The sequence below is a fragment of the Ovis canadensis genome, chromosome X, assembly GCF_042477335.2.
Source record: "Ovis canadensis isolate MfBH-ARS-UI-01 breed Bighorn chromosome X, ARS-UI_OviCan_v2, whole genome shotgun sequence".
Taxonomy (NCBI): Eukaryota; Metazoa; Chordata; class Mammalia; order Artiodactyla; family Bovidae; genus Ovis; species Ovis canadensis.
The window spans coordinates 97334026-97358168 of record NC_091727.1 but is presented as its reverse complement, the minus strand read 5'-3'; the positions used below and the strand labels follow the sequence as shown (position 1 = coordinate 97358168).

Genomic DNA, 24143 nt, shown 5'->3' with positions numbered 1-24143 from the left:
GGAGGGGTCTATACATCTTTAGAGAACCCAGATCAAGGAACTATCAGAAAATGTACTGATCCCACACTGTCCACAACACCACCAGAGAAAGTCCTAGATATATTTTTATTATTATAATTTTCTTGGGGCTGGTGCACTGGGATGACCTAGAGAGATGGTATGGGGAGGGAGGGGGGAGGGGTTTCAGGATTGGGAACACGTGTACACTCATGCCGGATTCATCTTTGATGTATGGCAAAACCAATACAATATTGTAAAGGAAAAAAAAATTAAAAAAAATTTTTTTACTTTAACGTCTTCTATTACTCCTTTAATTTTCATTTTTATAACCAACTATTACTTTGCAAAAAAAGACCCTATTTTTAAAGCAAAGTGAAGTGAAGTCGCTCAGTCGTGTCAGACTTTTTGTGACCCCAAGGACTGTAGCCTACCAAGCTCCTCAGTCCATGGAATTTTTCAGACAAACCCACTGGAATGGGTTGTGATTTCCTTCTCCAGGGGATCTTCCCAACCCAGGGATTGAACCCAGGTCTCCAGCACTGCAGGCAGACGCTTTACCGTCTGTGCCACCAGGGAAGCAAACTTCTTATATATATTTTAAAATGTTTGTGAATTTGTTTTTTTTTTAATATTGTATTTTTGAGATTATAACCTCTACTCTAGATTTTTAATCTTTCCTTTTTGGTATTTGTTATCATTTTTGTACCTTTAAGAACCCAGTCTTCAGTACCCATTTTTACTTGGGACTGAGATTACTGGCTTGATTGCTCTCTCCCCCTTTTAACTATCCTTTTTCTCAACCAGGTTGCCTCTAATTTCTCCTTCCCCTTTCTCTTCTCTACCTAACTCTGTGAATCTCTTTGTGTGTTCCAGGCTGTGGAGAACACTTAGGGAACTGAACACTGGCTAGATAGGTCTTTCTCCTTTTGATTCCCCCTTTTATTCTCCTGGCCACCTCTGTCTCCTTCCTCCCTCTTCTCTTCTCTGTATAACTCCGTGAACATCTCTGAGGGGTCCAGACTGGGGACAGCACATAGAGAAGTGATTACTGCTTAGCTTGCTCTCGCCCCTTTTGATTCCCTCTCTTCTCCTCCTGGTCATCTCTATTTCCCTCTTTCTTCTTCTCTTCTCCATGTAACTCTGTGTACCTCTCCAGGTGTCCCTCATTGTGGAGAAACTTTTCATTATTAACCTAGATGTTTTATCAACAATGCTGTATAGATGGAGAACTCTTGAGGCTACTGTAAGAATAAGACTGAAAACCAGAGCAGGAGGCTTAAGTCCAAATCCTGAGAACACCAGAGAACTCCTGACTCCAGGGAACATTAATCGACAGGAGCTCATCAAATGCCTCCATACTGACACTGAAACCAAGCAGCATCCAAGGGCCAACAAGTTCCAGAGCAAGACATACCATGCAAATTCTCCAGCAACACAGGAACACAGCCCTGAGTTTCAATATACAACCTGCGCAAAGTCACTCCAAACCCACTGATATCTCAAAACTCATTACTGGACACGTCATTGCACTCCAGAGAGAAGAAATCCAGCTCCACCCACCAGAACACCGACACAAGCTTCCCTAACCAGGAAACCTTGACAAGCCACCGGTACAACCCTACCCACAGTGAGGAAACTCCACAATAAAGAGGAACCACAAACTGCCAGAATACAGAAAGGCCACCCCAAACACAGCAATATAAACAAGAGGAAAAGACAGAGAAATACTCAGCAGGCAAAGGAACAGGATAAATACCCATCAAACCAAACAGAAGAGGAACAGATAGGGAATCTACCTGATAAAGAACTCCAAATAATGATAGTGAAAATGATCCGAGATCTTGAAAACAAAATGGAGTTACAGATAAATAGCCTGGAGACAAGGATTAAGATGCAAGAAACGTTTAACAAGGACCTAGAAGAAATAAAAATGAGTCAATATATAATGAATAATGCAATAAATGAGATCAAAAACACTCTGGAGGGAATCAACAGTAGAATAATGGAGGTAGAAGATAGGATGAGTGAGGTAGAAGATAGAATGGTAGAAATAAATGAAGCAGAGAGGGGAAAAAAAAAAAAAAGAAATGAGGACAACCTCAGAGACCTCTGGGACAATGTTAAATGCCCCGACATTTGAATCATAGGAATCCCAGAAGAAGAAAACAAAAAGAAAGACCATGAGAAAATACTTGAGGAGATAATAGTTGAAAACTTCCCTAAAATGGGGAAGGAAATAATCACTCAATTCCAAGAAACCCAGAGAGTTCAAAACAGGATAAATGCAAGAAACACCCCAAGACACATATTAATTAAATTAACAAAGATTAAACACAGAGAACAAATATTAAAAGCAGCAAGGGAAAAACAACAAATAACACACAAGGGGATTCCCATAAGGATAACAGCTGATCTTTCAATAGAAACTCTTCAGGCCAGAAGAGAATGGTAGGACATACTTAAACTGATGAAAGAGAAAAACCTACAACCCAGATTACTGTAGCCAGCAAGAATCTCATTCAAACATGAAGGAGAAATCAAAAGATTTACAGACAAGCAAAAGCTGAGAGAATTCAGCACCACCAAACCAGCTCTCCAACAAATGCTAAAGGATTTTCTCTAGGCAGGAAACACAGAAAGGGTGTATAAACTTGAACCCAAAACAACAAAGTAAATGGCAACGGGATCATACTTATCAATAATTACCTTAAATATAAACGGGTTGAATGTCCCAACCAAAGACAAAGACTGGCTGAATGGATACAAAAACAAGACCCCTATATATGTTGTCTACAAGAGACTCACCTCAAAACAGGGTACACATACAGACTGAAACTGAAGGGTTAGAAAAAGATATTCCATGCAAATAGAGACCAAAAGAAAGCAAGAGTAGCAATACTCATATCAGATAAAATAGACTTTAAAACAAAGGCTGTGAAAAGAGACAAAGAAGGAAACTACATAGTGATCAAAGGATCAGTTCAAGAAGAAGACAGAACAATTATAAAAACATATGCACCCAAAATAGGAACACCACAATATATAAGGCAAATGCTAACAAGTATGAAAGAGGAAATTAACACTAACACAATAATAGTGGGAGACTTTAGTACCCCACTCACACCTATAGATAGATCAACTAAACAGAAAATTAACAAGGAAACACAAACTTTAAATGATAAAATAGACCAGTTAGACCTAATTGATATCTATAGGACATTTCACCCCAAAACAATGAATTTCACCTTTTTCTCAAGTGCACATGGAACCTTCTCCAGGACAGATCACATCTTGGGCCATAAATCTAGCCTTGGCAAATTCAAAAAAATTGAAATCATTCCAAGCATCTTTTTTGACCACAATGCAGTAAGATTAGATCTCAATTACAGGAGAAAAACTATTTAAAATTCCAACATATGGAGGCTGAACAACATGTGGCTGAATAACCAACAAATCATAGAAGAAATCAAAATATGCATAGAAATGAATGAAAATGAAAACACAACAACCCAAAACCTATGGGACACTGTAAAAGCAGTGCTAACGGGGAAGGTTCATAGCAATACAGGCTTACCTCAAGAAAGAAGAAAAAAGTCAAATAAATAACCTAACTCTAAACCTAAAGCAATAGAAAAGGAAAAAATGAAGAACCCCCGGGTTTGTAGAAGGAAAGAAATCACAAAAATTAGGGCAGAGATAAATGCAAAAGAAACAAAAGAGACCATAGCAAAAATAAACAAAGCCAAAAGCTGGTTCTTTGAGAAGATAAATAAAATTGACAAACCATTAGCCAGACTCATCAAGAAACAAAGAGAGAAGAATCAAATCAACAAAGTTAGAAATGAAAATGGAAAAATCACGACAACACAGAAATACAAAGATCATAAGAAACTACTATGAGCAACTATATGCCAATAAAATGGACAACCTGGAAGAAATGGACAAATTCTTAGAAAAGTACAACTTTCCAAAACTGAACCAGGAAGAAATAGAAAATCTTAACAGACCCATAACAAGCACGGAAATTGAAACTCTAATCAGAAATCTTCCAGCAAACAAAAGCCCAGGACCAGATGGCTTCACAGCTGAATTCTACCAAAAATTTAGAGAAGAGCTAACACCTATCCTACCTAAACTCTTTCAGAAAATTGCAGAGGAAGGTAAACTTCCAAACTCATTCTATGAGGCCACCATCACCCTAATACCAAAACCTGACAAAGATGCCACAAAATAAGAAAACTACAGGCCAATATCACTGATGAACATAGATGCAAAAATCCTTAAGAAAATTCTAGCAAACAGAATCCAACAACATATTAAAAAGATCATACATCATGACCAAGTGGGCTTTATCCCAGGATGCAAGGTTTCTTCAATATCCACAAGTCAATCAATGTAATACACCACATTAACAAACTGGAAGATTAAAAACCATATGATTATCTCAATAGATGCAGAGAAAGCCTTTGACAAAATTTAACATCCATTTATGATAAAACCCTCCAGAAAGCAGGAATAGAAGGAACATATCTCAACATAATAAAAGCTATGTATGACAAACCCACAGCAAACATTATCCTCAATGGCGAAAAATTGAGAGCATTACCCCTAAAGTCAGGAACAAAACAAGGGTGCCCACTCTCACCACTATTCAACATAGTTTTGGAAGTTTTGGCCACAGCAATCAGAGCAGAAAAATAAATAAAAGGAATCCAAATTGGAACAGAAGAAGTAAACTCTCACTGTTTGCAGATGACATGATCCTCTAATAGCAAACCCTAAAGGCTCCACCACAAAATTACTAGAGCTAATCAATGAATATACTCAAGTTGCAGAATATAAAATTAACACACAGAAATTCCTTGCATTCCTATACACTAACAAGAAAACAGAAAGAGAAATTAAGGAAACAATTCCATTCACCATTGCAATGAAAAGAATAAAATACTTAGGAATATATCTACCTAAAGAAACAAAACACCTATATATAGAAAACTATAAAACACTGGTGAAAGAAGTCAAAGAGGACACAAATAGATGGAGAAATATACCATGTTCATGGATTCAAAGAATCAATATAGTGAAAATGAGTATATGACCCAAAGCAATCTATAAATTCAATGCAATCCCTATCAAGCTACTAATGGTATTTTTCACAGAACTAGAACAAATAATTTCACAATTTGTATGCAAATACAAAAAAATCTCAAATAGCCAAAGCAATCTTGAGAAAGAAGAATGGAACTGGAGGAATCAACCTGCCTGACTTCAAGCTCTACTACAAAGCCACAGTCATCAAGATAGTATGGTACTGGCACAAAGACAGAAATATAGATCAATGGAACAAAATAGAAAGCCCAGAGATAAATCCACACACCTATGGACACCTTATCTTTGACAAAGGAGGCAAGAATATACAATGGAGAAAAGACAATCTCTCTAACAACTGGTGTTGGGAAACCTGGAGAACCACTTATAAAAGGATGAAACTAGAACACATTCTAACACCATACACAAAAATAAACTCAAAATGGATTAAAGACCTAAACATTATACCAGAAACTATAACACTCCTAAAGGAAAACATAGGCAAAACTCTCTCCGACATAAACCACAGCAGGATCCACTATGACCCACCTCCCAGAATATTGGAAATAAAAGTAAAAATAAACAAATGAGACCTAATTAAAATTAAAAGCTTCTGCACAACAAAGGAAACTATAAGCAAGGTGAAAAGACAGCCTTCAGAACGGGAGAAAATAATAGCAAAAGAGCCAATGGAATGTACAAGCAACTCCTACAGCTCAATTCCAGAAAAATAAATGACCCAATCAAAAATTGGGCCAAAGAACTAAAGAGACATTACTCCAAAGAAGACATACAAATGGCTAACAATCACAGGAAAAGATGCTCAACATCACTCATTATCAGAGAAATGCAAATCAAATCCACAATGAGGTACCATTTCATGCCAGTCAGAATGGCTGCTATCCAAAAGTCTACAAGCAATAAATGCTGGAGAGGGTGTGGAGAAAAGGGAACCCTCTTACACTGTTGGTGAGAATGCAAACTAGTACAGCCACTATGGAGAACAGTGTGGAGATTCCTTAAAAAACTGGAAATAGAACTGCCATATGACCCAGCAATCCCACTGCTGGGCATACACACCGAGGAAACCAGAATTGAAAGAGACACATGTACCCCAATGTTCATTGCAGCACTGCTTATAATAACCAGGACATGGAAGCAACCTAGATGTCCATCAGCAGACGAATGGATAAGAAAGCTGGGCTACATATACACAATGGAATATTACTCAGCCATTAAAAAGAATGCATTTGAATCAGTTCTAATGAGGTAGATGAAACTGGAGCCTACTATATAGAGTGAAGTAAGCCAGAAAGAAAAACACCAATACAGTATACTAATGCATATATATGGAATTTAGAAAGATGGTAACGAGGACACTATATGCGAGATAGCAAAAGAGACACAGATGTATAGAACAGTCTTTTGGACTCTGTGGGAGAGGGCGAGGGTGGGATGATTTGGGAGAATGACATTGAAACGTGTATATTATCATATGTGAAATAGATTGCCAGTCCAGGTTCAATGCATGATACAGGGTGTTTGGGGCTGGTGCACTGGGATGACCCAGAGAGATAGGATGGGGAGGGGCGTGGGAAGGGATTTCAGGATAGGGAACACATGTATACCCGTGGCAGATTCATGTCAGTGTATGGCAAAACCACTGCAATATTGTAAAGTGATTAGCCTCTAATTAAAATAAATAAATTTATTTTAAAAAAATAAAAAATACAAATACAAATATAAGAACATTAAAAAAAATAAATGCTTGTTTAAGAAGTAATTAGATACAAACAAGTGTTAGTGGGGATGTGGGGCAATTAGGTCCCTCATTCACTCTCATAGGAATATAAAATGGTGCAGCAACTTTGGAAAACAATCTAACGGTTCTTCAAAAAGTTAAACACAATTGACCTAGCAATTTCATACCCAAGTTAATGGAAAAGAGAAAAGAAAATAATGTTCACACAAAAGCTTATACACAAAAGGTGAAGTGAAGTGAAAGTTGCTCAGTCATGTTCGACTCTTTGTGACCCCATGGACTATACATTACAAGGAATTCTCCAGGCCAGAATACTGGAGTGGGTAGCCTTTCCCTTCTCCAGGAGATCTTCCTAACCCAGGGATCGAACCCAGGTCTCCTGCATTGCAGGTGGCTTCTTTACCAGCTGAGCCACAAGGGAAGCCCACACAAAAGGTAGAGACAACTCAAATGTCTATCAGGTGATGAATGGGTAAATAAAATGTGGAATATCCATACTATGGAATATTATTAGGCCATAACCAAAGTGAAGACAACAGAAATTCTGCAGGGAGGCAAGAACAATGAAAGAAAGCTAAATTCTCATTTTCTATCATGGGAAGCAGCAATATAAGTGTGATATTTGGAGATATGGAGGTAAATAATGAAAAAAAAATCTAAAAAAGCAGAAAGTAGTTGCCTCTAGGGAGTGGCAAATATGTTGGTATACATACATGTGTATTTTGGGGAGGGTCAAACCGCACATATATATACACAAAAGGCTTCCTCAGATGGTAAAGAATCTGCCTGCAATGCAGGAGATCCAGGTTTGATCCCTTGGTCAGGAAGATGCCCTAGAGAAGGGAATGGCTACCCACTCCAGTATTCTTGCTGGGAGAATCCCATGAACAGAGGAGTCTGCTGGGCTACAGTCTATAAGGTTGCACAGAGTCAGACATGACTAAGCAACTAACATACACACACACAGACACACACAGACACACAGACACACACACACACACACACATATATATATATATATATAACTTACTGAAAGCAGAAAATGAATTTATAAATAAGAAATATCCCAGTATCTTCCACAGAGACTTTATCCAACACTTGAACAATTACTATACCTGGAAAAAGGCACATTCTGAATACTTCTTCCAAATTGCCTCTGACCTGGGCTTATTCTGACAATACTTCGCATACATTTGAAAATCATCTTTCTGTGATAAAAAGAAAATGCAAATGTATTAGCGATTTGTGAATGTGTCCTTTTCTTATCAAGAAAGTCTGAGCAAGAGTGAGTGTGGCCAAGCATCACAGGGAATGTGGCTTAAAGGGCCAGGTCAGAAGCCTTCTTTATATTCCACGACCAGCATGCCCAGCAAACCGGGGAGAGGGACACATAATTATCCAAGCAATTTCATAACTTCCACTTACCAAGTTTGAGAGTTAGAGGGAAAAAAGCCTTCTCTGAATGAACCATGAAAACAGACTACTTTTTTGATTACTACCAGCTAACCGGGTACCAAGAGATACACTCTATCTTTGCTCTCAGTTACTCCATTCCCTAGTGAATGAACTTATAGTAACTCCCAAGGTCCTTGGGTCCTCATTGGACCATCATCATTGTACCAGAACCCTGTGCAGTATCTGCTCACCCTCTTCTCTCTCCCTGTTCATTTGACCCTCATCTAATGGGCTACCTACTACTCAGTCATTAACACTCATCTCACGAGTCATCTCTTCTATACAGCCATCGTTTATACCTCCAGTCAATATCAGATGCACTTCTTCTTGGCTCCTATAAGACCCTTCGTACAACTTTAATACAGCACAACTGACACTGTACATAGTGGAATCCCTCTTTTCCTATGTGAATAGTTTTGGTATTCCACATTGCCTAGTTCAGTGCTTGGCTCAAACTAGGTACTGAATAGTTGATGACTGCTGAATGAATGAACAGATCAATAGGCATTTATTAAACTACTGGTTGCCAAGAACTCTGCTGACCTTACTAGAGATACAAAAATATACAGGATATGGACCCTGCCTCAATCAGTTTTCCATCTAGTTGGAGAAATAATTCATGAAATTCATGTATAAACATGCGTAGTATATGTAAAATTCCCAACGAGTAGCAGAGACATTAAGTACCATATAAGTTCAAAGGCAAGAGGAGCTGCTGTTGCTTAAGGTATTAGGGAAGAATTAGGGAAGAATCTGGCCATGGTTTCAGTTCAGTTCAGTTCAGTCGCTCAGCTGTGTCTGACTCTTTGCAACCCCATTAACTGCAGCACACGAGGCCTCCCTGTCCATCACCAACTCCCGGAGTTCACTCAAACTCATGTCCATTGAGTTGGTGATGCCATCCAACCATCTCATCCTCTGTCGTCCTCTTCTCCTCCCACCTTCAATCTTTCCCAGCATCAGGGTCTTTTCAAATGAGTCAGCTCTTTGTATCAGGTGACCATGGTTTAAATGCCTTTAAATATTAGGATATGTTCATTGGAGAAGGAAATGGCAACCCACTCCAGTGTTCTTGCCTGGAGAATCCCAGGGACGGGGGAGCCTGGTGGGAAAGGTTCTGCCTATCCTTACTATCTTCTCACTCCATAAACACTTCCTGAGATAAGATATCTCCTTGGACGCTTTCAGTGATCACCTCTATCAAACTGACTTTCAAGTCAAAACAAAACTGATCTTTCAGGAAGTAGAGGAACTAGATAAGCAGAGAACATTGTGAGAGAAAACTCTAATGGAGGAGAGTGTGATTACAGCGCCTGGGAAGTCAATTATACTAAGCACACCCGTGGGACACAGAGACATGAGCCTCCTTGAAAGATATTGTAGAATAAAAAGAACACACAGCTCCCTGTTTTGCAAAGTTCCTGTGATAGATGCTTTGGTGTCTGAAAGCCAGACTATATTTGATTTGAAGACTTCACATATACTAGAGGGGACTATCAGGGCATCTCTCAGGCTAGAAATTAACCAAGCCAAGAATGGTGTGCCAAGATGATTCCAACTCTTGCATCTTCACAGTCAGGATGGTCCCTGACTCTTGGGATGACCCAGGGGTCAGAGGCCACAAGCTGAACCACTGTAGCATTTGATGCTACAGAATACAATAGTCATTTGCATGCTCCAGTACCCCATTCCTGTAACAAAACTTGATTTAGCATTAAATACTTGCTGGAGTGATGTGTCGCCAGCAAAAATAAAAGGATATCAAAAATAATGCCTACCTTGTCTCCAAATCTAGAAAATGACATGCTATGTTGGTGGCCTATATATTTATATAATCATTGAACTAACCCTTTCCAGGAAACAAGGTCCCACTCTTTCTGGAGCATCAACACAATTTTCCAGACTGCTCATGAAAATGCTGTAAAAATTTCAAAGAAAAAAAAATACGATTTTATGTGAAATATGCTACATTGGTCAACAACCGTTTAAATAATAATCACAAAAAAGAAAATTCAATTCAGCAATTACATACTTGTTATGGAATTCGTATATTTCTGCCATGTTTCCAAAGAGAACATCCCTTTTACTTCTCAGGAGAGGTGGCATAAGAACAAACATCTCTGGATTGTCCATCTCCGCTCTATAGCCCTACCCAAAATAAATGCATATATTCATTTAAAAAATAGTCACATAAACATTCGATTGGGCCACCAAAGATACAAGTAGAGCAGAATGAATATGGGATTAGAGGGTAAAGTTGTTTGTAATTTTATTATTCATATCTTCTAGTTCCCCCAAGTTATCCACTATTATTATTTTAAATAGCAGGACAAGGAAATTCAGGTTTTCTACTCAATGGGTAGAAGAAAGGGACAACTTTTTGGCCTTCAGGTAGCTAACAGGAAAGAAAATAGAAACCAGGTATGAAAGATGATATTACAGGTCATTAACTTCTCCTTAAACATGGAATAAGTGTTTGAGTTTTGCCAGACCAAATTATTATTACTAATGTGACATTTGTAACAAGTGAATGCTTTTCTCCCATACTTGGGGCTTTGTATCATGATCTCTAAATAGCACCCTGGGAATAATTATAACAATCCACTGTATTCCTAACAGAACAGCTTATCTCTTCTGTAATGAATTCTGAAGCCACAATCCTCACTGCAGAGGGAGAACCTGAATGAATACATTTAACAAACAATCAAGGAAGGAGACAAAAAGGGAAGTTTGCACTTCCTAATGAATTTCAGAGAAAGAATGCATTTGAATCAGTTCTAATGAGGTAGATGAAATTGGAGCCTATTATACAGAGTGAAGTAAGTCAGAAAGAAAAACACCAATACAGTATGTTAACGCATATATATGAAATTTAGAAAGATGTTAACGATGACACTATATGCGAGACAGCAAAAGAGACACAGATGTAAAGAACAGTCTTTTGGACTCTGTGGGAGAAGGCGAGGGTGGGATGATTTGAGGGAATGTCATTGAAGCATCTATATTATCACGTGTGAAACAGATCGCCAGTCCAGGTTCGATGCATGAGACAGGGTGCTCAGGGCTGGTGCACTGGGATAACCCAGAGGGATGGGATGGGGAGGGAGGTGGGAGGGGGGTTCAGGATGGGGAATACATGTACACCCATGGCTGATTCATGTCAATGTATGGCAAAAATCACTACAATATTGTAAAGTAATTAGCCTGCAATTAAAATAATCATATTAATTTTTTTAAAAAGACAGGAAAATACAATCTGAGTCACTTACCAACAAAACAGTAAACAGTTCCCTAACATATGCCCTCTCGGTCTGTATCAGCTCATTTAGGACGTGGCTAAAATGAAAGGACCGTATTTGTCAGTTATTTTATGGCTTTAGAATTGTATTGCAACATTTCATTTATTATCATGATAAATAATCTAAAATGAAAATTAGCACTGCAGAGGAACTACCCATGGTTTTGTTTTGTTTTGTTTTTAATTTTTTATTTTTACTTTATTTTACTTTACAATACTGTATTGGTTTTGCCATACATTGACATGAATCCACCATGGGTGTACATGCGTTCCCAAACATGAACCCCCTCCCACCTCCTTCCCCATAACATCTCTCTGGGTCATCCTCGTGGACCAGCCCCAAGCCTCCTGTATCCTGCATTGGACATAGACTGGCGATTTGTTTCTTACATGATAGTATACATGTTTCAATGCCATTCTCCCAAATCATCCCACCCTCTCCCTCTCATCAAAATATAAAATTAATTCTATGGTTTCTAGAATAAGTACTACCCACAAGACTCTTTAAAATGTATTTTTTTAAAAAAAGAGGAATGGGGCTCAGGAGTCATTTTTAAATGAGGAAAAAAAAACTAATTTTATTTCCAACTCACTAAGCTTAAGAATCATTTACTAAAAACTCACAAAATCTATTCCTAAAAACCTAGGGAATACTTTCTTAGACAGCACAATTTCTGTGCTATTGTTCTCCCTCTCTCTCTGTCAGAAAAAAATCATATAAGCATTTTAGACACAATTTTTCCTTTTTCCTTGGTAATGTTCTGAAGTTTTCCAAGACATGATATGAATTTATAACACTGGTTTTCCCAAATATAGATCATACTTAACTTTCTGTAGTAACTTTGTTTACTATCTCTTTAAAATAAAATAAAATACATTTTCCTTCCAATGTGATTTCCAATTGACATTGTATTTAAAATTTATTTCCTCACTCCCCAATGTTATCCATTTAATGTAACTTCTTTTTCTTTTTCTTTTCTTTTTTTTTTTTTTTTTTTATGTTTTGGCAGCACCACACAGCATGCAGGATCTTCATTCCCTGACTAGGGATTGAAGCCATACCTGCTGCAGTGGAAGCTTAGACTCTTAACTTCTGGACCACCAGGGAAGTCCCTAATTTAACTTTTATCCTTGGCCTCTTTTTAATTTAATTTTTACACTTTTATAAATTTAACTAACATTTAACAATCTTTGCATATAACTATGTTTTAAATTACTTGTTACTTGCTCCAAACTACCGGTTGCTGCTGCTGCTGCTAAGTCGCTTCAGTCGTGTCTGACTCTGTGCGACCCCATAGACGGCAGCCCACTAGGCTCCCCCGTCCCTGGGATTCTCCAGGCAAGAACACTGGAGTGGGTTGCCATTTCCTTCTCCAATGCGTGAAAGTGAAAAGTGAAAGTGAAGTCGCCCAGTCGTGTCCGACTCTTAGCGACCCCATGGACTGCAGCCCACCAAGCTCCTCCATCCATGTTACTTACTCAAAACTCTGTGATATAAAATTTAAAAGGTGACTATTCATATCTGTGGAATGTTAACGTAATAATATAAAAGTGAATGAAATGATTTTTATTAGTATCTATAAAATCACATTGTATACCTATATAATCTTCTGTAGTTTTTGAAACATTGACCCATTCACTCTCACCTCTTTCATAAAAGAGGAGACTATGAATCTGAAAAGATCTAGTTAATTTTCAAGTCACATAAAGAGAGTATAGGTTGGCCAGAACTTCTGAAACCTTCTGTAGTACACATTTGATCCAACCTAGCAGAACCGTATTCTGGGAACTCAAAATTCTAAGTGCATTTGCTTTGAACACTCAATCAGAGCCTCCTACTGGGAGATGTGTATATGGGTGTATGTTAATAAATAAAAGATACTTCTTTAAAATATCCAAGCTATTGTCATTGTCCAAATTGGAGGACTGAACAGAACTTCTCTTCTCTTGACAATCATACACTGCTTCAGTCTGAAATGAAGAGAAAAGTGAAATTAGCATCTATGTAGGTATAGTTCTTCAAGGAAATGTAGCCCAAATTAAGTTTTCTTCTTTCTACGTTCTAACTATATAGATAAACTAAAAAGTATTATGATTTTCCTCAGAAATAACTTTGATATATACTAGTTAAAAATTATTTTAGTTGCCTAAGAGGACAGATTTAAGATATTCAGTACAATTTACTTTATACATTAAGTAATGTTTCATTTCTATAGCACTTTGAGGAAATGAGGTTAATTCCTAAAAAGTTGATTGTCCTGGGACCTCCCTGATGGGTCAGCTGTTAAGACTCTGCACTTCCACTGCAGGGGGCATGGGTTCCATTCCTGGTTGGGAACTAAGATCTGGACCCAAAGGGGGGGAAAAAAAAGTTGACTGTCCAGGAAGGGGAAAACTTAGTTTCAGAGAGCTTTCACAAAGGGCCAAGGTCACCTAGTAAGTGATAAAACTGCCAAACCCATGGTCAGCCACCATTATTACATTCCCTCTTTTTTTGGATTTGTGTGTGTGTGTGTGTGTGTGTACCATTTTTTAAGGTCTTTCCTGAATTTGTTACAATATTGCTTCTATCTTATGCTTTGGTTTTTTTTTTTTTTTTTTTTTTGGCTGCGAGGCATGTGGGATCCTAGATCCCCAACCAGGGATCAAACCCACACTCCCTGCACTGGAAGCACAGTCTTAACCTCTGGACCACCAGGGAAGTCCCTCATATTCCCTCTTTAAAAGTATACTTTGATTTCTGTATGCTCCACGTACCAAGTGTTATCATTTTAACTACTATAATTAAGACTGAAAATACTGCATACTGCACTTCCCAGATAGGTATGTGCCATGCACTCCTAACAGGGTTCTGAAATACAAGGCTGAAAAGTTTTGAACCATCAAATTTTAAATGCCTAAGGATTGTGCAAATTGACTTGACTTGGAAGTATATGTGCATTTGGGAACTGGATTGACTAGTTAGGTATCTCACCAAGGAAATGTACAGAATCACAGCCTTCTATTTTTACCCTGGGGATATGCAAATGAATAAATCCACATAGCTACTAAGGCGGGCATGACTTGAAACCAGAACCAAAAGACATGGCAGACTAAGGAATTTGGCATTCAGGCTGTTTCCTTCGTGAAACCAGAAACTCTGGCTGTAGAACATGATAACCAGACATGGTGTGTCAGTATGGGTCATATGCTAGCCTGCTAACAACTACATAAAACACTTAGAGCATTACCATGTACCACACAATACTCAAAGTACTTCATAAATACTAGATTATTTTATCATAGTTATACTAATTCCATAATGAGGGTGTTCTCTTATTACCTCCATTTTATAGATAAGGAAACAAGGTTATGCAGCCAGTAAGTGATGGAGCTGGGCTGAAGTCAGGCATTCTAGCCACACAATCTGTATCACATGCTATCCCGCCTCTGGGAGATACAGTCTTGGCCTTATTTACCATCAAGAACATACAAAGAAAACGTAAGATGCTGCAGTTATGAGGCGGCTACTCTCTGCAGATACCAGATTGTCATGAATAACTCAGAAGGAAACTTGAATCTCCCAAGAAAACAATAGGTGTGGTTTTTGAGCCTAGCAGATGGTCCATTAGAACCTGTCCTTTGTCCATGCTTTCTACTTGCAGGACTGGAATCACTTATGAAAGGAATTTCTTTTTGTAAAAAGGTGCAGCACTTATTCAGCTCAATTGAGGTGCAGGCAGGAAAGAGAAACTAGAACTTATATGAGATGTTCTATAGCATTTATTCTGAACTGGAGCCAAGACTTGAGGAACTGCTCACACAACTGGGGCTAGGCCAGTACTGTAATTAGACACAACACAGCAGCAGCTTTTTCTTCTAGATATAATAGGTTTTCAAATGCACAATATTGGTTCAGTGAATGAAAAATACGGTTTTAGCCCCATCCCGCTCTGCAACTATAGCAATAAAGCCAATTTTGAATTAATTAATGATATTTACTTCTGTGTTGCTCTGATTTTGTCTCCAAGTCTTCTTCCCTGATAGAGAAATATGAGAGAAGAATTTCAAACAAGAATTAAAATCAATACTTTCATAAAAATATGTGCATGCATATTAAAGAGAGATTAATGTGCCAACATGTTTATATTAGTATTTTAAAATTACACTATATATAACAGATGATTGGTTAGACTTATCTACATAATTTCAACTTCTCATAGAGCATGATTTTGCCATGTATTCACCCATTCTCTCATTCACTGAACATTCACTGGATTGCTCAGCAAGTATGAAGCTAGGTGTTAGTACCCATGATTATTTTCAGATTTAGTGATCATTCCAATACATAAGCATTTAATCAGATTGTAGCTCACTGATTAACTGAATCAAAAAGAGTTTCAGAATAAAATCTCAATTTAACTAATAATTAGAGCATCTGACATTTATTTGGCACTTACTATATGCTGGACACTATTCTAAGCCCTATATGTGCACTTGCTTTTTCACCTCTCAAATTGACCCCTGAAGATAAGTACTACTTCCCCATTTTATAGGTTAAGCATAAGATGTCCAAGAAGCAGAAGTGGTACACAAATCTGTATAATCTACTGTCAGAATTCATGTTTCTAACCATTCTATATAAAACAACACTTCTGAAGTACATTAAAATGCTAAAACAAAACCAAATAAAACAAAAAAAACACAACTTTATCAAAATTCCAAGCTTCCATCTTTCTGTTCTTCCTGTATAATCTTTCTTTTTATTTCTGTTTAATCTTTCTGTTTCATTTACAAAGGCTGAGCCCCTGTATTACCAAGCAAGAAGTCCAGATGCTCCTCCAGAGCCCAGGACATGGTCCAGTCAAAGACTAGGCCATTTAAGTTCCTAAGTCTCAGGGCTGCTGAAAAGAACTCTCCCCACATGGGCTGTGTGCATCACTTCTCACCAGGGAAGGAACAGATTTCTTGTCCTTTCTGCCTCTACTGGGAGCCACTGCAAGGCCCACTCAGGGAAAGACTTTGCTATTAATGAGTTCTCTAAACTTTATCCTTCTCTCCATTTGCTTAAAATATATTCTATACAGGAATTTTTACCTTTATATAATATATATGTAAATGGATAAATATAAATTAGACTTAGTGGCAATTACCATATAAAATTAGTTTCTCAATAAATATTGATGTCTATCACTTTAAAGAAACTTGATATCCAGAGATCCAAATTTACTTATAAAGCAAACTTATGGAGCTTTATAAACTAGCTTTTACTAATTAATTCTTTGCAAATACATTAAGAGATGAAAAAGGAACGCATACAAAATTTATGAGAAGTGTATCTTTTTCGAAAAGCAAGGTATTGGGTTGGCCAAAAAGTTTGTTCAGGTGTTTCTACACCTGAACTGACCTTTTTGGCCAACCCAATAGATGTCTTCATTCTTTTAATAATGTGACTATGCTGCTGCTGCTGCTAAATCGCTTCAGTTGTGTCCAACTCTGTGCGACCTCATAGATGGCAGCCCACCAGGCTCTGCTGTCCCTGGGATTCTCCAGGCAAGAACACTGGAATGGGTTGCCATTGCCTTCTCCAGAACTGAGCTTACATTCTAGTAAAAGAAACAGAAAACAGGCAATTATGCTAAAGTTAGGAAGATATGAAGAGGGGCTTGTTATCCCATAGTATAACACCTGACCAAACTGGGGTGCAGGAGAGGAGGAGAGGCAGGAAGGAAGAACTTACCTTAAGGAAGAGAAGAGAACACTAGGTGTAAAGTCCAAAGGGCAAGACAACTAGGGGCATTTAAGAAGGGAAAGTGGGAAACAAGGATACTGCTACAGTTGTCAAGGCAACAGATGGGTGTTAGCTTGGATTAGGGAGGTGGCAGTGAGGGCTAGCAGGGCAGATTAGAAGAAGTGGATTTTTGGACTGATTAGAGGTGGGGTGAGTGAGAAAGAGGAGCAGAAAAAATGGCATCCTTTTGGGGTATGCTGAGACTGAGCTGCCAATAGGAAATTCAAGGAGGCAAATTGTCAATACAGACTCTGAAGTTTAGGAGAAAGATCTAGACTAGAGCTACAGGTTTAGGAGCTCAAACCATTTTATCTCTCACACACAATGTTCTTCCATAACTTCCCTCTATATGAAATATTAATTTAGCAAAATATTTATTACATCTTTCTAGGTGCCAGACACGGTGCTAGATATAAGATTCTACCTGATGCAAATTAATAAAGATAAACAACAACAACAACAACAAAAACAGTTTGACTTTTTTTTTTGGTTTAGTATGGTTGACTTATTTTATTAAAAAAAATTAACACTTCTGTGTTGATTTGACCAAATCTCTTTTTTTTTCTTACCAAATCTTATATATTTGACTTAGCAATTAAAAGTCTTGAAGTATTATTTGGACCTGATTGTTATAATTTCCATTACTCACAGACCAAGTAGGTAAAATGAACAGTGTTTGTAGCATAAATGATGCTCTGATTTAATTTAGGAACCATGATGGATAACTGATATAATCATGTCATTTATTCAGTAAGCTCCCATCTTCCTCATAAATACCTTAGGCAAATTCAAGCTACTCCCAACAAATAGGCTTACTGTAGGTGACACAGTCTCTAAAATGAAAGCAAATTTATTTTAACATATTTAAGTTAAAAGCCAATTGTTTTCCTTGTTTTTATCTTTCAAGTGGTCATCTGATAAAAGAGCATAATCCACTTTTTATATAGTTATTTTCCAATATAAGTTTAATACTGAGAGACTAATGGATGCTTATTATGAAAAAAATGAGAAAGTTAACCTTAAGCAGAATGTGAGAAGGAACTGCTGCTGGTTTTAGGTGCCAAACTGATTTTTCACATGTACACAAACTCAGAAAATGTACTGACGAAAAGTAATAAAGATGGGTACCTTTTGAAAAAAGTTTACATGCTTGAAAGAAAGAATATCCAACTCCCACTGCAGAAAGAAAGTGTAATGCCATTAAATAAGAATATCAGAAAGAAAAAAAAATGAAACAACACAAAACAAAATGTACTTTTAGTGACTAAAGCCTTGAACGGGTCTTGGGCAGTCTTTTCAGAGCTCTGTTCCTCAACCCTTCAGAGGAGTTGAGCTTTTAGAGAACCATAAAGCAAGAGGCCTTCATCAGAGGGAAGGAATAGTCTAGTTTATTGAGTATTTTTAAATATCCTACAATTTTTTAACTTTGTCTTCAGTAGGTATTTCACTTTGAAATCAGTAGGCATTATTATTCCTAATTTATAGATAAACAAAACAAGGCAAAATCAACAAAAGAGGTTAAGTGAACTGTCCCTGGTCACACACCCCATGAATGGAGCCAGAAATACAACTGAGCTCTGTCTTCTGCTTAGGGATATCAACCTATTCTATTTTTATTCTCATAGCTGTTGGTTTTGATCCCCTATTGGTTTTTGTTCTTCTTATTCTTTTTTCCTAGTATCTTCTTAGTATTATTCATTTATGGCAATGCTTATAGTTTTATTTGTGAGTATATTTTTACATTTAATAACCACTAACTATATGACTTTTATCATCTTAGCCTAGTTACCTGCTTTCATCATTTGGTTTTAATCTGATCTCTGCTGGAGCTGAGCTGGACTTTTACATTCATTATGCCTGGCTCAGGCTTTCTCTGATTTTCAAAGCAGTTCCCATATATTAATAAAGTCTCTGATTCTCTCAGATCAAAGAGATGGAATTTAGGCCCACCTTCACAAACTTAATTAACTTAAGGCCCCAAAGACCAAACTACTTTCCCCTAAGGGGCCCTAGAGGCAGCTGAAGGAAAACCTTGGGGCAATAGTCATCTTATTTCCAGAGTAGCTCAACACCACAGAAAGCATAATTATTTTATCCCACAGAACTTAGAAAATAGAAATAAATATTACATGTTTAAAATCATCTACAAAGATTTTAAACATTTAACGTTCATTTACAAGTAAATAAACTCTCTAACAGTTAATTACTAGCAAAATTATTTGATTTACCTATACCTGTTTAGAAAAGGCAATCTATTTGATTATCTAAGTCATTCACTTATTAGAAGCCTATAAGAACCAAATAACAGTTTATCCCTATAAGTGGTAAATGTATGTATGTATATACTATTTTCATATGCTTCCTTGCACCTGCTGAAGAAAGGGGTGAATTGTTTGTGAGTTTGATGCTAGTATAAAGTTCATATTCACTGCAAAATTGGGAAATTCAGCCCAGATTTTCATCATCCTGTACTATACTATATTACTACTATGTTTAATTATTATATAATAATCTCTATCATGACTCCTGCCTTCTGCAATACAATTTGCACATGATCAAGGATGCTTAAAAAAACAATTCTTATTTCTTAGGATTGAAGAATGAGTTCAGTATTTACATTAAAAGTAACAAAGTAAACAACAGCAAGAAGAAAAGAGAGAGAAAGGGAAATCTAAGATACTCTACCTTGTGTAGGTGAAAAAAATGGTGCTCTAGATCTGACCAAATTGTCAGAAGCAGGTACTACAAATGGAATCGGCCTCACATGTTTATCTGTCAGGTTTCTGAAACCGGCCTGTTGGTTCTCAAAAATACTTCGGATGTTTTCAAGCTTGAGTTGGATGGTCTGCATTTGAACCTGCAGGTTACATAAGAAATCTATGAAATATTTTCTGAAATGGGGGTCATTACAAATCCTATTACATAATTTAGACTTTAATATAGAACTAGAAATAGATGGGGAAACAGTGGAAACAGTGTCAGACTTTATTTTTTGGGCTCCAAAATCACTGCAGATGATGACTACAGCCATGAAATTGAAAGACGCTTACTCCTTGGAAGGAACGTTATGACCAACATAGATAGCATATGGAAAAGCAGAGACACTGCTTTGCCAACAAAGGTCTGTCTAGTCAAGGCTATGGTTTCTCCAATGGTCATGTATGGATGTGAGAGTTGGACTGTGAAGAAAGCTGAGTGCCAAAGAATTGATGCTTTTGAACTGTGGTGTTGGAGAAGACTCTTGAGAGTCCCTTGGACTGCAAGGAGATCCAACCAGTCCATTCTGAAGGAGATCAGCCCTGGGATTTCTTTGGAGGGAATGATGCTGAAGTTGCAACTCCAGTACTTTGGCCACCTCATGAGAAGAGTTTTATCAAGCAATCATCAGATAAGTCAGTCACTGAATAGGTGATTTACCCTTCATTGGCTGAAAGGGGATAATAGCTAGAAAAGAGGGCGTCTTGAGCACAAGAAAGCTACCAAGTGAAGCGCTGTCACAGTAGTTTGTTATGTTTCAGCCTGCAGTTCACCATGTTATACTGGGTTTGTCAAAAAGTTTGTTTGGGTTTTTCTGTAAAATGGTATGGAAAAACTGGAATGAACTTTTTGTCTAACTCAGTAAAAGGCTCCTCAGAGGCACTGATGGATAATGTACCCTTCTGGCCCTCCTACATGATTTGAGGCAGCAAGAGTTAGGCTTCGTTGCTTCTAGAGTCACTTGGTTATCGCCAAGGCCATGTTTCTGATCTTCTGCGGCATGCCCCTAAGATCTGAAGCTAAACATGGATTTAGATACTATTCTAAACTTTAGAGTCAATGAGATGCTTTAGCAGCAAATAACATCACAGATGCTTTTATCTATCATGTGGAGAGAGAGCTTGATGGCAGCTGCAAGGGGGTGGTACTGAACTAACCTAAGCTCTCTACCCTGCCAACATAAGCTTCTACTGCTCCCCATTCCCCAGGTAGACCCACATCCTTCCTTTATCACTTTATCCTCAAACTGAGTGGGAAAGCCAGATTTGTGTCTACAGAGCATCTTCTGGTGGTCACTGCAGCAGGAAGGAAAGATGTTCGGTGCAGACTGTTCTTGATATGGGCCCAATATCCTATGACAGCTTTGGACGTTTCTCGAAGGATGCACAAGAAAATATATGTGAAAGCTGCTAGTAAGTGAAAAGAGTTTAAAAGTAATGCAGTCATGGGACTTCCCTGGTATTCCAGTGGTTAAGATTCTTACTCCCACTGCAGGGTGCATAGGTTTAATCCCCGGTGGAAGAACTAAGATGCCACATGCCATTCAGCAAAAAAAAAAAAAAAAAAAAAGTTTTTAATTAAAAATAATTCAAAGCTCAAAAAGGAAATTCAGTTCAGTTTGGTTCAGTTGCTCTGTCATGTCTGCCTCTTTGCGACCTCATGGACTACAGCATGCCAGGCTTCTCTGTCCATCACCAACTTCTAGAACTTGCTCAAACTCATGTCCATTGAGTTGGTGATGCCATCCAGCCATCTCATTCTCTGTCATCTCTTTCTCCTCTGTCTTCAATCTTTCCCAGCATCAGGGTCTTTTCCAATGAGTCAGCTCTTCACATTACGTGGCTGAAATATTGGAGCCTCAGCTTCAGTATCAATCCTTCCAATGAACATTCAGGACTGATTTCCTTTAGGACTGACTGGTTTGATCTCCTTGCAGTCCAAGGGACTCAAGAGTCTTCTCCAACACCACAGTTCAAAAGCATCAATTCTTCAGGGCTCAACTTTCTTTATGGTCCAACTCTCACATCCATACATCACTACTGGAAAAACCATAGCTTTGCCAAGACAGACCTTTGAGGGTAAAGGATTGTCTCTGCTTTTTAATATGCTGTCTAGGTTTGTCATAAATTTTCTCCTAAGGAGCAAGCGTCTTTTAATTTCATGGCTGCAGTCACCATCTGCAGTGATTTTGAAGCACAAGAAAATAGTCTGTCACTGTTTCCATTGTTTCCCCATTTATTTGTCATGAAGTGATGGGACTGGATGCCATGATCTTCATTTTTGGCATGTTGAATTTTAAGCCAGCTTTCTCACTATCCTCTTTCACTTTCATCAAGAGGCTCTTTAGTTCTTCTTTGCTTTCCGCCATAAGGGTGATGTCATCTGCATCTGAGGCTATTGATATTTCTGCCTGCAATCTTGATTCCAGCTTGTGCTTCATCTAGTCCAGTATTTCACATGATGTACTCTGCATATAAGTTAAATAAGCAAGATGACAATATATAGCTTTGACGTACTCCTTTCCCAATTTGGAATCAGGCCATTGTTCCATGTCTGGTTCTAACTGTTGCCTCTTGACCTGCATACAGACTTCTCAGGAGTCAGGTAAGGTGGCCTGGTATTCCCATCTCTTTAAGAATTTTCCAGTTTGTTGTGATCCACAGAGTCAAAGGCTTTAGCATAGTCAATGAAGCAGAAGTAGATGTTTTTTCTGGAATTCTCTTGCCTTTTCTATGATCCAGCAATGTTAGCAATTTGATCTCTGGTTCCTCTGCCTTTTCTAAATTCAGCTTGAACATCTGGAAATTCTCGGTTTGTATACTGTTGAAGTCCAGCTTGGAGAATTTTGAACATTACTTTGCTAGTGTGTGAGATGAGTGAGATCGTACAGTAGTTTGAGCATTCTTTGGCACTGTATTTCTTTGGGATTGGAATGAAAACTGACCTTTTCCAGTCCCATGGCCACTGCTGAGTTTTCCAAATTTGCTGGCATATTGAGTGCAGCACTTTCACAGCATCCTAGGATTTGAAATAGCTCAACTGGAATTCCATCACCTCCACTAGCTTTCTTCATAGTGATGCTTCCCAAGGCCCATTTGACTACCCATTCCAGGATGTCTGGCTCTAGATGAGTGACCATACCATCATGGTTATCTGGGTCATGAAGATCTTTTTTGTACAGTTCTTCTGTGTATTCTCACCACCTCTTCTTAATATCTTCTGCTTCTGTTAGGTCCATACCATTTCTGTCCTTTATTGTGCCCATCTTTGCATGAAATGTTCCCTTGGTGTCTCTAATTTTCTTGAAGAGATCTCTAGTCTTTCCCATTCTCTTGTTTTCCTCTCTTTGCATTGATCACTTAGGAAGGCTTTCTTATCTCTCCTAATCTCTATAACTCTGCATTCAGATGGATATATCTTTCCTTTTCTCACTTGCCTTTCACTTCTCTTCTTTTCTCAGCTATCTGTAAGGCCTCCTCAGATAACCATTTTGCCTTTTTGCATTTCTTCTTCTTGGGGATAGTTTTGAACCCCACCTCCTGTACAATGTCATGAACCTCTGTCCATAGTTCTTCAAGCACTCTATTTATCAGATCTAATCCCTTGAATCTATTTCTCACTTCCACTGTATAATAGTAAGAGATTTGATTTAGGTCATACCTGAATGGTCTAGTGGTTTTCCCTACTTTCTTCAATTTAAGTCTGAATTTTGCAATAAGGACTTCATGATCTGAGCCACAGTTAGCTCCTGGTCTTGTTTTTGCTGACTGTATAGAGCTTCTCCATCTTCAGCTGTAAAGAATGTAATCAATCTGATTTCAGTGTTGACCATATGGTAATGTCCTTGTGTAGAGTCATCTCTTGTGTTATTGGAAAAGGTTGTTTGCTATGACCAGTGCATTCTCTTGGCAAACTCTGTTAGCCTTTGCCCTGCTTCATTTTGTACTCCAAGGCCAATCTTGCCTGTTATTCCAGGTATCTCTTGACTTCCTACTTTTGCATTCCAATCCCCT

At 38.0% G+C, this 24143-nt stretch overlaps 1 protein-coding gene across 3 annotated transcripts in view; it reads right to left on the bottom strand.

Annotated features, from left to right (window-relative positions):
- MCF2 (MCF.2 cell line derived transforming sequence) overlaps positions 1-24143 on the bottom strand; it is a 126027-nt gene that overhangs the window by 30420 nt on the left and 71464 nt on the right. For all 3 annotated transcript variants that reach the window (XM_070290649.1, XM_070290650.1, XM_070290651.1), the window contains exons 13-20: positions 20059-20230; positions 18502-18549; positions 15585-15622; positions 13486-13574; positions 11575-11641; positions 10338-10453; positions 10154-10223; positions 7966-8058 (exon numbers count right to left, since the gene is read on the bottom strand). In XM_070290649.1, coding sequence (XP_070146750.1) covers positions 7966-8058; positions 10154-10223; positions 10338-10453; positions 11575-11641; positions 13486-13574; positions 15585-15622; positions 18502-18549; positions 20059-20230 — 693 coding nt within the window. The remainder of the gene's footprint in view (positions 1-7965; positions 8059-10153; positions 10224-10337; positions 10454-11574; positions 11642-13485; positions 13575-15584; positions 15623-18501; positions 18550-20058; positions 20231-24143) is intronic.